Source organism: Helobdella robusta (assembly GCF_000326865.2).
Source record: "Helobdella robusta unplaced genomic scaffold HELROscaffold_1, whole genome shotgun sequence".
NCBI lineage: Eukaryota > Metazoa > Annelida > Clitellata > Rhynchobdellida > Glossiphoniidae > Helobdella > Helobdella robusta.
In genome coordinates this window covers 3,535,602-3,551,453 of record NW_008703570.1, presented here as the reverse complement: position 1 = coordinate 3,551,453, position 15,852 = coordinate 3,535,602, and the positions used below count along the sequence as shown (strand labels likewise).

General features: G+C 30.6%; 4 protein-coding genes across 4 annotated transcripts in view; 2 read left to right on the top strand and 2 right to left on the bottom strand.

Annotated features, from left to right (window-relative positions):
* The window catches only part of HELRODRAFT_187806 (hypothetical protein), a gene marked incomplete at its 5' end in the record, with an annotated part of 10,536 nt that extends 6,697 nt beyond the window's left edge, over positions 1-3,839 (bottom strand). The window contains 6 exons of the mRNA XM_009010715.1: positions 7-55; positions 280-506; positions 761-926; positions 1,514-1,596; positions 2,182-2,245; positions 3,480-3,839. Of these exons, the coding sequence (XP_009008963.1) occupies positions 7-55; positions 280-506; positions 761-926; positions 1,514-1,596; positions 2,182-2,245; positions 3,480-3,839 (949 nt within the window). The remainder of the gene's footprint in view (positions 1-6; positions 56-279; positions 507-760; positions 927-1,513; positions 1,597-2,181; positions 2,246-3,479) is intronic.
* A 345-nt stretch (positions 3,840-4,184) lies between these two features.
* Positions 4,185-5,052, top strand: HELRODRAFT_158714 (hypothetical protein; the record flags this gene model as incomplete). The annotated part of the gene is made up of 2 exons (XM_009010714.1): positions 4,185-4,217; positions 4,681-5,052. The coding sequence occupies 2 exons, from the start codon at positions 4,185-4,187 to the stop codon at positions 5,050-5,052; spliced, it is 405 nt and encodes a 134-aa protein (XP_009008962.1).
* Positions 5,053-5,864: 812 nt separating this feature from the next.
* On the bottom strand, positions 5,865-14,520 carry HELRODRAFT_187805 (hypothetical protein; the record flags this gene model as incomplete). The annotated part of the gene is made up of 11 exons (XM_009010713.1): positions 5,865-5,935; positions 6,386-6,862; positions 7,598-7,697; positions 8,276-8,470; positions 8,845-9,168; positions 9,252-9,389; positions 9,463-9,587; positions 10,175-10,250; positions 10,325-10,366; positions 11,000-11,081; positions 14,477-14,520. The coding sequence occupies 11 exons, from the start codon at positions 14,518-14,520 to the stop codon at positions 5,865-5,867; spliced, it is 1,674 nt and encodes a 557-aa protein (XP_009008961.1).
* Positions 14,521-14,770: 250 nt separating this feature from the next.
* HELRODRAFT_158712 (hypothetical protein) overlaps positions 14,771-15,852 on the top strand; it is a gene marked incomplete at both ends in the record, with an annotated part of 2,927 nt that continues 1,845 nt past the window's right edge. Inside the window, 4 exons of the mRNA XM_009010712.1 lie at positions 14,771-14,835; positions 14,887-14,953; positions 15,331-15,411; positions 15,718-15,774. Coding sequence (XP_009008960.1) covers positions 14,771-14,835; positions 14,887-14,953; positions 15,331-15,411; positions 15,718-15,774 — 270 coding nt within the window. The remainder of the gene's footprint in view (positions 14,836-14,886; positions 14,954-15,330; positions 15,412-15,717; positions 15,775-15,852) is intronic.

The window sequence follows — 15,852 nt, the reverse complement described above, 5'->3', positions numbered from 1 at the left end:
GGTAACTTCTGGTGGATGCTGCAAAGTCAATGTCATCTCTTGCCACAACTATTCCCTGTATTATAAATTGGAACTTTTTCCCATGATCAATATAATTAAAGATATGAATTACAGACCAAACGCCATGATCAAATTTAAAAATAATTTCAATATTTTTAAGTTATAAATGAGATTTTGAGCATGAAAAAGTGTATTTATAACAAATTTTAAAAGATCCAAAAGGAGAGAAAAGAAATGATAATGAAAATGGTAAAAAATATACAATAAAAATGCACCAACAGCCATTTCTGTGATGTCATCGTGAAAATTATTGAGGATGCCTTCAACAGCTGCTCTAATGTTTTCCTCGCTTCCCTCTTTTCCCTCCAAGATCTTATCTCTCACAAAAGATTTCAGTGGGCTGTACAATTTTCTAATTGGCTGATGGTTACCAAGGAATATTACAATGAAATCGGATATGGTCAGCTGACGAGTCAAGATCGCAAACAGGTCAGAAAACAATCCTGACAATAAATAATATAAATAGCATAATTTTAAAAGATTCATAACTATAAGCCTCGAGCAGACAAAATACATAAGCAAGTTGGCTAAAAAGTTTACATTTATTTTCAATTAAATTTAAGCGTTATTACTTTTTTATTGATAAATTTTGTGATAACGAAGTTATAAAAATTATTTTCAACGAGAGTAAAAAAAACATAATAAAATAAAATTCAATGCTTCAAAAGTGAATATTAAACAAGGAAAATAAATAAATTACCTTCTTCTTCGATATTGAAATCTTGACCCAATGATCTGAAGAAATCTGCAATTGATTCATCATTATGATTGAAAGAGCTATCTAGAGTTCCTTGAAGTAATGAAGTAAGACGGGAATGAGCAATCTGTTGCTGTTCTTGCTGCTGAGAACTTGCCCTGGACGAGTCCTAACATGTTGATTCAAAAATATCATTGATAGTTGGACAATCAACAAACCACTTACAATGATACTGAACCAACATAGAGAACTTGAAAAGAACAAATTTTAAAAAAATTGTAAAAATTATATATTTAATGAAATCCGAATCCAGAAATCTATTTTAAAAAAAGAAGTAAAATTATCTAAAAAATTTCAAATGACATGTTGAAGTAAAATAAAATTTCTATGTTTCCAAAATAAATCCAAGAAAAAATAACATGCAACACACTGAGAAGTTTTGAAACAGTTGTGAAGAAGATTGACACATGATACAAAAGAGAAGCTAGGATTTGTTGTAATATGGGCGATAATATCCAAAAATCTAAAAATGAAATATCATTACATAATATGCTATCTGAAGACAAATAAAAATTTAAATTCAAAGAATCGGCGATACCACTGAAACTATAACGTTATAAGCAACTTGTAATGCTTAAGAAAATATGAATTTGTTGGGACCTATCATTCTAGTAACTTTATTATCCTTGATTATAATGCACACAAAATCAGGTGCTTTAAATCACTGCAAGCAAGTTATTGTGACAAGCAAGATACCTGAGATTCCAACTGCTCACGTTCCTGCTGGCCTTGAGTGCTGTTCAAAATGGTGGCAGCCGTTGCAGTTGAGGCATGGCTTCCTAAAAATAAAATAATTTAACCAAAAATAATAATAAAAATAGTACACGATTCGGGTAAATATTTCTGCAGAACGTTCTCAAGTGATGTATCTTTACTAATAATAATTCAGAATGAAATCATACACAACACTGAAATGAGGATATTTGCCAGGCAAGTGTCAACTGTTTAATAATAATAACAAGCAACTATCTGGTAAAAACAATGCCATGCCTATTTATTTTTCACGATATCGGCGATAACATTTGAAACATCTGCAAAACTAAACCATGAGTCAATACAAAATCAAGTAGCCAAACATGATCCTCAAAAAACATACACCGCTAGATAGCAAATTAACTTCTCAAATATCTTCACAACTAGCCATGAAATATCCTCATTTCATCACATCACAATATGTGTCTTTTTTGTTTATAACAATTTAATATGCTCTTCCTCTCCCAAACATTCAGCACGTCATTTCAAATTAAAAAATTTCTTAGGCATTGATATTAAAAAAATAAAATTTTAATTGAACGTCAGTGAAACGAAACAACTGTTTAAACAAATTACTAAACCACATAAAAAGTTGGTATAAACTAAGGAACCTCTGTTAGGGTTCAATGACGAAATGAGGTTGGTCACTAGACCTGTCAGTGTCTCTTCTACACTCTGATTTAAAAAATCAATTTATTCAATACTAAGAAAGATTGAAATAACTTTATATAACCAGGTTGCGTTCAACAAATGTCATTATTAAAATCCAATATTTGTACGAACGACCCCAGCTAATAACAAATGTTAAACAGTTGTTGCAATAAATGTCAGTTAGAGCCAATTTCTGAGAAAAACTTCCAGCAATACAACTAAATATGCAAGAGTATCATTAGGTCCCAATAAAAAGGTTTAAAACCTGTAACATCATTCATTCAAATTATCAGCTTGTAAAATAGAAAAAAAAAATTTATAAATGTTTAAAACAACTATCAATCTGAAAACGTTTGTAAAGATAATCTGGTATATAGATAATTAATATAAATTAATGTTACCAATTTGATTTTCCACACAATACATTGGACATAAACATTCTCATCTATCTTCATCTCATATATTTGTTTAAATAGCACAGGCATAGCCCCTTGCCAAATAAAACACAAATAAAAAATTCAACGATGTTTTTATAAATTTTATTGGTACGGCTGTTGAATAACCACTATTTGATACGCACATTTTCATGCCAGGAACTTCTTTTAGCAATTCAATCTAATCTAACACGAAATTAGATGGAGGTAGATGGCAGTGAATCATAAGACTTTTCCTTTTTATCTTCATTGAACATAGTGTAACACAAAATAACACCAAGGTTTATCAACTGGAGGTGAATGACAACATCAGCTGCAGAACATTTTGACACTTTGACACATTACCAACATGATCTTTTTTTCCAAAGGATAATTTTAATGCAGTACTTTCTGTTTCAATAGACGCTCAAGAACCTACAACTGATTTTAACTCAGCATCATCAATGTCGTTTTGTATAATATAATTGCATCTTTTTTGTGCTTCAATAAGATGAAATTTTGAGATTCTAATTTATCTTTACTATTTTTAACCAAATCATTAAACTCACAACACTGTCTTTTCATACTAAATTTACTTTTTGTGCATTCTCAATTATATTATTATCAATAAAAGTTGAAATAACATTTTTACCACCACACTTATTGCATGTGTTAGCAAGCTGCTTTACACTTTTGATTACACAATTTCTTTCCTTCACTCACATTTTTCTCCTTCAATTAAAAAGCATTCAACGGTTAGTCTCTAATCAATGGAACACCGCAACCAGTTTTTACACACACCATCAATTTAATAACAAAACTAAAAAATATTTTGCTTTATTAACCACAATGGGGGTTGCTTGAGTATCAGGTTGACGCTGTTGTTGTGGTTGCTGTGATTGTTGTTGTTGCTGTGGTTGTTGTTGCTGAGGCCAACGTGATGCAAAATGTCTCGAATGACAAGGAAGATAAGGATCTGTGGGAGGTGCAAACAAAGCTGGAAGTAAATTATTCTGTAGTTCCCGTGCAACTCTCGATGCATTTGATGTAGTTCGATTATGGCTGGCAGCCCGAGGAGCGGATGTTGACCTCTGAGTTCCTGCTGTAGTTGCAGCAGTAGTTCTCAAAGGGACTGTTGAAGAAGTTACTGAATGAGTTGAACTAGATGCTCCTGAGCTGACAGGTAGAAAAGACTGGGGACCCATCATGAAAACTGGAAAAATTAATTGTTGATTAAATATTAAAAGCAAAACATAAGAGCACTAAAATAACAAGTTAAGAACATTACACACGCACGCACGCACACATATATACATAAATATATATATATATATATATATATATATATATATATATATATATATGGAATTTGTTTAACCAAGGCATTTGTTCTTGCTAACCATAAACTGCAACAAGTACTGGGTTATACAAATTATCTATATAAACTGCAACAAGTGCTAAAGATGATTGAAAAATCGAAATAGGTCCTATACACTCGAGAATGAATTGGAAAACTGTATATTATTTTAACCTTAATAAAATAAATAATGATGACAAGAATTTGGTTAGAAACGTTGAGAAAGGTAATAAAAAACTACCCAATGCTAGAAATTCGGTAGATTCCATAAATTACTGCATTAATTATGGTCTTTTACCATCCAGCATACATACATACATACATTTTCCCAGGGCAACATTTTGGAGGAAGCATATAAACGCACATTCAAAGAGTTGCTTTGCTCAAGCCCTGACTCGGCGACCTCGGCTCGCTTGCTGGCAGTATCCAGCGAGGCGAGTTGTGGCTGGCTGAGATCTTTGCCCAATACGTCGGTGGGTACCAGATTGGATGACGAAACGGTCAGGACAGCCATTGGCTTCCGTCTGGGGTTGGTCGTTCAGAGTCGATACACATGCAGGTGCGGCGCGGATGAACTCGGCCATCATGGTCTTGTTTGTCGTTTGGGCGGAGGTCGCCAGCAGCGACATTCAGCCATAAAAAATTTTGAGTGCCGGCTTTTCTCCAAGGCTTCAATTCCGGTTTTAAAGGAACCGTCGGGCATTGCGGCGCATGATGGTAAGCGCCCTGACGAGTGTACCTTGATTCCTTGGAGAGCCGGCGTGCAGCTTACTAGCAAAGAAAGCGGTTTGGCTGCAACCAGGGCATCTGATGAAAAGATCAAGAAGTATGACGGAGCTATTCCCTCGATGGAGTTTTTACCGATTTGTATCGAGGTCCTCGGCCCCATGAACTGTAACACCTCCAAGTTTTTCAATCAGATTTGTAAACATATTAGTATTAGGTCAGGCGATAGTAGGGAGTATTTTTTCGCTATGAATAATATTTCGTGCATTCTGCAGCGGTTTTTGCGCGTCTGTGTGTTGGAAAATGTGCAGTTGAATGCCAACGTGGTTGAGTGACATTATAGCAAATAAAATCAAATTTAGTCAGACGCTTGGCTTTTGGTGTCATTCGTCAATGATTTGGTTTAAACATACATACATATATATACATATATATGTATATATATGTATATATATAAATATATATATATATATATATATATACAGTATTGTATAAATTCTACCAAATTGTTGGCATTAATCAATTTAAAGTTTGTATTTTCAATTTTCCTTGCTAAAATTTTCTGGAAATTGTTAAATTTGCTAAAAATAGAACTATTATCCAAGTTCATTATGAAAATTTATTGAAACTGTTGTTAACCACATTCATCATGCAGATAAGGTCTGTAAGAAATAAAATGATTGCCTCTATTTAACTGTGCATATGGCAGCATTCATTCAACCGGCACATTATAGGTACTGCTGTGAATTTTTTTGGATAAAGTGTTGGGAATCAGTTGGAGGCAGAATGTAAAGAACAAAACCATCAGAAATCAACTTGGAAGACAGAAAAGTGTATATGACAAAGTCAGAAAAAGAAAATTGGGATTTTTGGAAACATTTGTAGAATGAGGGAAGACAGACTAATGAGGAAAAGAGATTGGAAGGAAAAAGTTGGTAGACCTGCAAAGAAATGGATAGATGAAATTACTGAATTTTTTCTTCTAGGTTAAATGATACCCCAAACTTTTTTGCTTACTGTGATCGCTGCACATAATGAAATTTTGTCAAACTTCAAATATTTAACATACTTTGAAATATCTTTTGACGGAGACAATGCTGCAAATTAGATTGAAATGATTTTTAAACCTGCAAAACCGTTCTTTTCCTCACAAGCCTCTCAAATAATAAGTGCCCTTGTCCTTGATGAGGACTTTTTTGGCCTTCCACTCAGCACTTGCTTCAGTAATTAATTAGGAGGTTTTTAAAAAATATAAGCAACTCTTTCGGAATTTTTTTACAATTGGTGCTAAACTACAACTTATTGCATTCAACTGCACAATTTGAATTCTTCGTCCTCCATCAAAACATACCAATTATTAAAAGCAATTTCAAAAAATTTCAAAGCACACAAGAATGCTACCAATGCAAACAGAGCAGCCATCAGCAAAGTTTAATGTGCTAACAATTTGAAACTTGTTGCTCTTAATCATTGCTATTCAAATGTTCATTCACATCATCATTTTGAACAACTGTAAATATTGTTAAGATCAAGCAATTTAAATTATTAAATTATTTAGAACATAATAAAAAATATAAACTGATATTTTCGTTACCATCTACGTTTCCAAACATGCGATTTTCAAGATGAAAACATACAAACAAGAAAATATTATGAATGAACAAGCACCTTGGTGGCCTGCGTTGGGAGAGGCATCCTGCATTGCATTCGTAGCTACCTGTATGATGTTTTGAAGAAAATTCTCATTCAAAAATGGAGGATGATCGCCATTGAAGTCCAGCTGAGGAAAATTTGCCGGCAAAGATATCAGTGTAGGGTTATCAACATTTCTTCTTGGTGATGTAGGTCCACTTGATTGATGAGTTGTTGTGGCAGTGCTGGATGATGTGGTAGTCCCAGGTGTCTGACTAGAAAAATTCATTAATCCGCCATTCATCATTGGAAACATTTGACCAGGTTGTATGGGAATACCGAACATGTGGCCCCCGGGAATGGGATTCCCCATAGCTTGACTTCTTGCCATAGAACCGCCATCATTTGACGACATAGCAAAGTGAATTTGAGGGATGCCAGGTGGGAAGATCTTAAAGAGTAAAATATTGAAGTAATTAAAAATAAAATGCGTCCCAATCTGCACAATTAGTCCTAATTTCGAACATTTAATTTTAATCATTCAGAATTAATAGAACAGTTTTTTTAATTTTAATTCAAACTTGTAAGACGTCATTACAAATTAGTGGTGTGGAGTTTGGTTACTTTTTAGTAAACTAATGTTTTCACCACATTTCAAAAATAATCAAATAAAATAATTTTATTCTGTTCATTTCTACCCAATTTCTTACTAAGAAGAATGTTAACGACAGTTATTGTTCCCAGTAAAACCTTGGAGACTTTTTATGCTTATCCCAAAACTTTTTGTGTCAATTTTTTGTGAAAATGTAGTGAACTATCAATTTCTCTTAAAAATTACCCATATTTAAGTTAATTACTCAAAACATGTTTTCGATTACCCGTTTTCGAAAAAGTATCCTAACTGGTAAGTGATTACCTTTTAAAACAGATATGTGAGTACCTATTACTTTTTGTACTCGATTAAAAGTACTCAATTAGTACTATTACAAATTAACAGCAGTATGCATACTCCTAAATATAATTGCTTAATATATCCAATAACAAATTGAGCAAATACTGAACATTATTAAGAAAAAGCATTGCAAAATCTATTCACCACATAAAATTGGAAATTCAAACATTTTTATAAAAGGCCTTTTTAAAGCTATATAAAAAAAACAATTCGAGTAAGTAATTAAAGGAATTGACAAACTCCAGGTGGAAAATTAGTCGTAGAAGTTGTTGTTGATGTTGTAGTTGGTCTAGCACCTGCAAGTGTAGTTGTAGTAGTTGTTGTGGTGGATGTCGTCATTGACATAGCAGGCGACGTTTCTGATTCCCTCATAATTGGAGAGAGACTAAATTGTGCCTTTGAAATTAATTTTTTTATTTAAAAATTACTTAATTAAGTTAAAAGGCTAATAATAAAAACAATTATTAAATATCAATAACGTAACATGACCTTAAACATCCAAGAAGAACCATTAAAGAAAGACATAAAATGCGTGAAAATATAAAGAGGTATGAGAAAATAGATATAAACGTCAAAATGTTTTGCATGTTGTAAAATTTTCTGCATCTGACAGAAGATGAATTTTAAAGAATAGAAATAAAATGAATAAAACAGAAGATAAATAAAGGTTAAAGAGTTAAAGGTCTATTACACACTTCCTGGGTTCAAAAGAATCAACAACACACAAGCATCGTGTATAAAAACGTGCTAAACGACGCAGCACACACAAAACATGTGATAGGCGGGGATCCTTTTTGTCATATTCAAATACAGTCACTGCACGCATTGCAAAGGAGCAACCAGGTGACTTTAATCACTAGAACATTCTCAAAACATAAGAAGGTAAAATAGTAAAATATAAAGAGATATAGTAAAATATAAGAGATAAAAATATGTAAGAGAATACAATTTAAATAAATGAAACGTACAGAAACTTGGACAGGTATAGTTTGCTGAATGACAGCAGTGGCCTGCCTCGGAGGAGGTACCGGAGCATGCAATCTTCGAGGTGCTCCCTGTTCCATATCAACAGACAAGTCACTGATGTTGTGGTAGACATGACTCATGTAATGAATTGCTTCCGATGTCAGCTCACATGTTCGTTTCATTCTAGCTGCTTCTGCTGGGGACTACAAGTAAAAATTTAATGTGTTATGAGGATGAGATAAATTAGATAAGGGTTGATTGAGAACCAGCTATTAAAAAACTATTTTTCTCTGTGAAAAATTAAATTTACTGATAAATTCTATGCAAAAGTGTAGACATTATACAAGTTAACATTTTTTGTTTAGGTTTTCTAATTAAAAATTGAAAAAAATTAATAGTTTGAGAGTTTGCTTAACTACCATGTAACAGTTTAAGCATTAAATTAAGTCAACATGTTTCATTAAACCAAAAATCTGCACTTGAAAAACAATTTGACGCTTAGATAAAAAGATAAATTAGAAAACCAGACCATTTTTCGGGTTCAATTAACAATGTACAACAATAAACAAATCTTCACCAAATCAACAAGTCCATTATCCTGTCTTAGAATATCCCTAAATCTTCCAATGCGTAGATTCAAGGTGTCATTGAACAGCAGCACATCATCAAAGAAATCCGCCAGAGAAGTAATTGGAGGATCCTCAGGAGGATTCGGTTGTTGATTCTGTTCCGAGTGATGTACACCAGTTGATGTTGTTGTTGTTGATGTCTCATTAGTTGTTTGTCCTGTCTCCATGTTTGTAGTGGTTACGGTTCTTGTGGTAGTAGTTCTACTCGAGCTTGTTTCTTCTCTTACCACTGTACTTACGACTGTGTTGTCAACCATCTCAGCACTGGGATTCTACCATGGAAAAAAAAATTTAGGAAGCCAAAGTTAAAAAAATTAAGATGGTTAAACTGTGTAAAGAAACAATAACAACCAACATCTATTTTATCAAGAGTTTCTTTAGCTGACTTTAACATTTTTTTGGCCTGATCAATTCGATTTTGTGCTTCACTCTGTACACTTGCATCGGGAGAGCCCATGTGCAGGTGCAGATCAACAGAAGGTACGGCATGATGCTGTGATCAATTTTAAAAAGCATCAATGAAAAGTTCAATTCAAATTAAAGTTAAGGTTTAAATGATATCTCACAGCGCTATGAAAAGCAAAATCAACAGTTCTTGCATTTCTTGGTTCCTCGGTAGATGTAGTTGCTGGAGGCGGTCTGGCTTGTGGTGGAGGCCTCAAAACTACGTGAATGGTCTTGCCATTTACATCTGGAAAATAAAAATCAACAAAAAGATGATCGGTGTTGAGATCGGTGTCTTTAAATAAATAACCCATAATTTATATATTATAACTTTAAAATAACCTATATTCACACATTAACAAGTTATTTAAAAATTATTTTTGTTGTTAGTTGAAAGTTTATCTGAGCTTAATGATTTCGTTGTTTAGTTATGATTCTTAATCAAACATTAAAAATCAACTGGACCCTTTGATCAAATGGATAAGCCATGGATTAACATGTAATTATAACATGTAATTGTGAAAAAGCTAAAAAGAACCAACAAAAATCCACACTTAACCATATTGCCTAGAATCAGTAATGAACAAAGAACAATAATTAACAAAGATCAACAATAAGCAAAAATAAATATTTAAAAAGGCTAGGAACAAGAAGAGAGGATTGTAATAAGTTGAAGCTCTAAAAAGTTGTTTTTTCATACTAAGAAGAAATTTGGACAAATATTTGTGCGTGGATGTATGTTCGTGATAAAATGTTGATCAGATTCATTGTATAGATGCAGTTCAGTTACATAAGAGTAAAATATAAAGACTAATTCTACAAACAAACAGTAACCATAATCGTTAATTTTTTTTTCATCTGCTAAAACTCTTCCTTGAAAAATTAACCTTTGTACATTTGCTTCAATTTCCTAGGAGAATTTTCAAAATAAATTAGTTAGCATCAAATAAAATGAGTAAAACAAATATTTGTTGTTGCACTTACAATAGAAGTTGCAATTTCTTCTTTAAATTGCCTAACAGTAATCTGAAATTATTTTTTCAAATTAATACATCATTCTCGTTAATAATAATTATAATGACAACAACAGCAGCAACAACAACAACAATAATAATAATAATAACAACAAATTATCATAATAATAGATTTATTAAGTGCCAGACCCAATGCTGCCTTAGAGGCGCTCATGCGAGCATGATACAGAAACCTTATATGTTAAAGAAACAATCCTTGTTTCAATTTGTAACAATTAAACAATTATAAAGAATTTGAATTTAAATCACTTTCTAGCACAATATCAAAATTTGATTCAAAATTCATTTGCGCCCTGATTCAACACAGGTTTATTCAAACGCCTGAAGGTTCAGTCAATGAAGCAAGAAAAAACATATTTAAATACCTTAATACAGAATAATTTTACTAAGGAAAACAATTATATTGTCCGATGTTTAATGTTTTTTAAGTAGCTTTAGTTATATAGTGAGATTTAAGCAAAAATAAAAGACAAAAATTGAAGAGACTTGTTATCCTTATTTAATTTCACACATGTTCCAAATCTATAGTAAATTTGTTCTAATGAGAGGTTGGAACATGATTTGATATTTACATAAACCTAGTCAATAGCCAACTAGAGTACAGTGTAATTAACAAAATTCTTACATCATTATTCACTGTGAAGGTTCGATTTCTTCCATCTAGAGTTTTCACTGTTATTTCTAACATCTTAATGTTGGTATTGGATCTGGAGACATAAAATACAAATTAAACTCAATAAAATAAAAAAAGACAATTAATTAAGTTAAAAGCAATAATAAAATCTATTGCAATATAAATAACATCAATAACAACGGTTTAAAAAATCCTTTAAAATTAAAAGAAGCTGTTTAGTTTATTTTTACATAAAATATTACTGATTCAATCAGCAGAGACTAATAATATATAATAACTTTTTGGCACATTTTTTTTTATATCACCAGTTTAAGACCATGATGATGAAACAAAATAATTCCAAAACAAGCATGTTACCATTGATGTGTTGTACAAGCTATTAATTAAGAAAGACTGTTTAATGCACTGCACCAGTTCAAAGATAAATAGTTTAATGGACTGCATACAAACAATCTTTTAATAAACATATCTTGAAATCGTAGTCATGTTTATTTAGATAATTGTTATTTTTATCCATGTCAACCTTAGGTAAGTACAATTCCCCTCATACTATTCTCAGATTATGTATTATCTTGTCATGTAATTTTTTATAACCGGTTCTCCCTTTTGCCTCGTTTCATAATAAACTTAGATACAAGTAAAAAACAGTTTAGTGAAGTAAAGACCAAACAAAGTAAGTTAAAAAATGGACACCTTAAATCGACCAATGAACATATTGCATAGCACATAGAAAATCTATTTTTTGAGTTTTTTCAAATCTTACTTTAATAAAGAGAAGTAAACTGTAAAACTTAGAAGTTAAATGCAAATAAATTTTGTTCTTATACTCATGAGAATATAATAAATTAAACTAAGTATATCTCTTTCTTCCTACTTAATTTTTTATTAATTATTTAATTAGTAAAAACTGAATCTGCTTTTTTTGATTGTTTACAGATGTCCTTATGGGAAACATTTAAAGATATAGTTGCTGCAGGGAGGTGAAGGCCAGCAGCGTGAATCACCAATAGAAAGAATGAAAAGGGAACTGAATTGCTTTCTTCAAGAACCAATTATTGCACTTGGAGAATCAGTATATAAGTTATCTACTAAATGAATTGATATTATGACATCAAACCATCACTACTTTTTGTTCATTTAAAGTATATTAAATTAACCCTTACCCCAACCCTTACCTGCTTTGCAAAGTGCAATTTTGTTCCTACCAATGGCAAAAAAGTTCATCACAGTATATTTTCAGTATATTATAGCATAAAAATATGAATCCATCTTTTTAAAAAACATTTTCATTATAAATATGCTGTTCTATCTCAATTTATTTATTTCAATTTCAATTTGCAACATTATGCATATTAATATTCTTATTCTAAGTATATGAGATTTTAACAACCTAATTTTAAATATTGCTAATCTAGGTTCACTTTTAATTACATGAATAGGCAGAAAAGTATATTGTTGACAAAAGATTTTATTTAACTTTATTATTTATTAAATTTGTAAAAGAATGTAAAGTAAATGCTTATAAAATAAAATAAAATAAAATAGTAATCAAACAAAATCATATCAAAAAATTGAAAACCAAATTATTAGTTTTCAAATTTTGGAATTTATTACGAAAATAATTAAAATAAAACATACATTCCAAATTTGATTTTTTTATTTTAAAGATATTTTAATTCAAAAATAAATATAAAAAAGCGAATTTGATATACAACAGACAAAAAACTTACTCCGATTTTTACGTTTTTAACGATGGTTTAAAATGGCGAAGATTACCAAAGATTACTAAGTGACAAAATTATGAATATGATAATATTATTATTATATTATAAACATATATACATATACAAGTATATATAGAATAAAATTATTATTATTATATATATTTTTAATTATAATTAATAATAAATTATTACACACATATATAACAATATTCTATTCAATATTCTTGACGATCATACTCTTTTTGCTACTTCATTAGTCTTATCTAGGATTGATTATTGTAACTAGCTATACTATTGTCATCCTAATTCTACACTCTACCCCTTTAAGTAAAGCTTTTAACTCTGCTGCTCGCCTAGTTGCTCATGCCTCTTTTTTTTCTCATATATCTCCATATATTGTTTTCTTGCACTGGGTATCTGTAAAATATAAAATAATATTTAAAATTTGCACATTAATGTATAAGTCTCAATCTAAATTATTTCCTAAGTACTTATCAGCTATATTAATTGAATCTGAACGCCCCAGTTTACGATCGTCTTGTTCTCACTTCTTAACTCCTGTTAAATACACTTGTGCTTAATTTGCATTTTCTGGCCCTTTTTTCTGGAACTCTCTACCACCTTCTTTGACTAATTTTTTATCGGTTATGAAGTTCAGAGCGGATCTCAAGACCCATTTGTTTTCAAAACTCATTGAGGAGCGCTGTTGAACAACCCGGGAATAGCGCTTTACAAGCTAATTGATCGATTGAATTGATCGATTATGTTTAAATTTGTAATTATGAGACAAAATTATGTTGCCATTTGATAAACACCAGTGAATGAAACATTTTCAAAATTTTGTACATATAATTTTTTTCAATTACTATATTTTACACAGAACCTTTATATTTTCTTATTATATGGTCTGGATCCGCTACTGATAGCTACATAATCATGCAAGAATAAAATATTCATACAACATTGTCAGTAAATTAAATATATTTTTATTGAGAATGGTATGATTAGAAAAATGGCAAATTTAAATGCAAGTCTTATTTCAGTTATAGTTCATTATGGTGACAGGACAAAAACCCCCAAACAAAAACTTTACAGACAAATACCCAGTGATGGGTAGTTACTAACCACAAATAGTTAACTAGTAGTTAATAACTACTAACTAGTAGTTAAAAGTAGTTAATAACTATTTTATTTTGATTAATTACTAACTACTAGTTAACTATTTTTAGTAGCTAATAACTATTATAGTTAACTTTTTTTTAACTATTTGAATATATTTTTCCTTAGAATTGATGTTTATCTTTTTAATTGCTCATCCCTATTTTCAAAATTGTTTATTAGTTTCCGCGTCAACGCCATTTCTTTTTAAGCTTTTTTTGTGTACGAGGCGCAGATGATTTGCGTATAATTAATTATTTAATATGAATACTCAAATTATTAAATTGTGCTTTATTGACGGCATTTTAAAGAAAGACGACGATAAAAATTTTACTGCAAATTTTGTAAAAGTACTGTCTCTGGTAGCATTTAAAATACTACAGAAGGTGACAGTGACATAGAACTTCTATGGTAGAAGATATTTACGAAAATGACATTATTAAAAACAAGTATTACTGATTTAATGGTGTGTTGGCTGATGAACTCAACAGTTACTTGGCTAACCTATCTAAGAATTTTGAAAGTTTATTTTCCTATCCATCAGTATAAGTATGTGGAAGTTTCATTAAACTAAATTCAACATTACCTAGCTCTGCAGTGGTTGTGCATCTTTTCAGTGTTGCTGGACATATTCTAACTGATAAACGCTGTAGTTTGTCTGATGATCATACTATGGATATATATAATATGAATATGGCAGAAGTGTTATATATACATACATTTTTCATATATATATATAACATCAAGGTAAATCTAACAAATTTGATGCATAGAATAGTTTAAAAGTGAATTTAAGTTAAAGGAAGTAATCAGTTTTTAACCGATCATCGTCTGTCATTTTCTTATTTGTTTAATTATTTTATATACATTAAGTTTAACCATGCCCATGTGCTCAATATCCAAATGTCATGGCTCTTATAAAGATATCGGCATAACTTTACATAGGTATGTATAATTAATATAATAATAGTAAAATTTTAACATAAAATAGTTAAGCTTTTTTTACAATAATAAAACCAAACCAGACTACCAAAAGATGGCAGTCAAAGAATACAGTAGGAAGGTAATATAAAAATCATATTACAAATTTATGTAGTAGAAAAAATATCTTCATCTGCAGCAGGCATTTTTTACAAGAATGCTTTTACAATGTAGGTTCTAAAATGCTGCTTAAAAAAACATCAGTTCCTGCAGTATTTCCAAAGGTTTTGTTCTTTTTGTAACTAATAAAAAATTTCTAATTTAAATAGTTTAAAAAAAATTAAACTAACATTAAGATTAACATTAAAATAAAGAAATAACTAATTATTGGTGCATCATGAAAAATGAATCACTAATTAATTAATTGCAAGACACTAACATATTATAGTTAGTATATTAATTAGATATTTGTTCCTGCAAATCACATAATCAAGTATATTGAATATTTATCATTTTCAGCTTTTATCAAATGATCAAGCAGATACTCTATCTGAAATGCAATCACCAATAATGATGGAGAAAAAATCAACTGATGAACCAGTATGTTTGTTTAAATATAATATAATTAATATATTACTGATTGCATGTGCTACAATTAATATTTAGTTTTTTTATTTTATGTCAATAAGAAGATACACATATGTAAATACATGTTCAAGGTATTTATTTCACAAGGTTCATGATGAATCTACCACACATACTTTGATGCATACATTCATTCATGTGTAATATTCAAACTGGATTGCTGGATGGGTTGTTAGAAAAGTTGCCAAAACAATCGATTGTAACAAGTGTAGATTTGCACTTATTGATATGAAAGAACAAGCTACCATGTTACACCAACAGCTTCTGATACTAAAAGACAATGGTGGTCTAGTTTTCCCATCCTGTGGTGTTGTTCAGGTTAGAAAATAATTTTTTTCCATGTTTATTTTTATTTGCATGCTGGAAAAATATTGATCTTTAATTTCTTCATTTTTA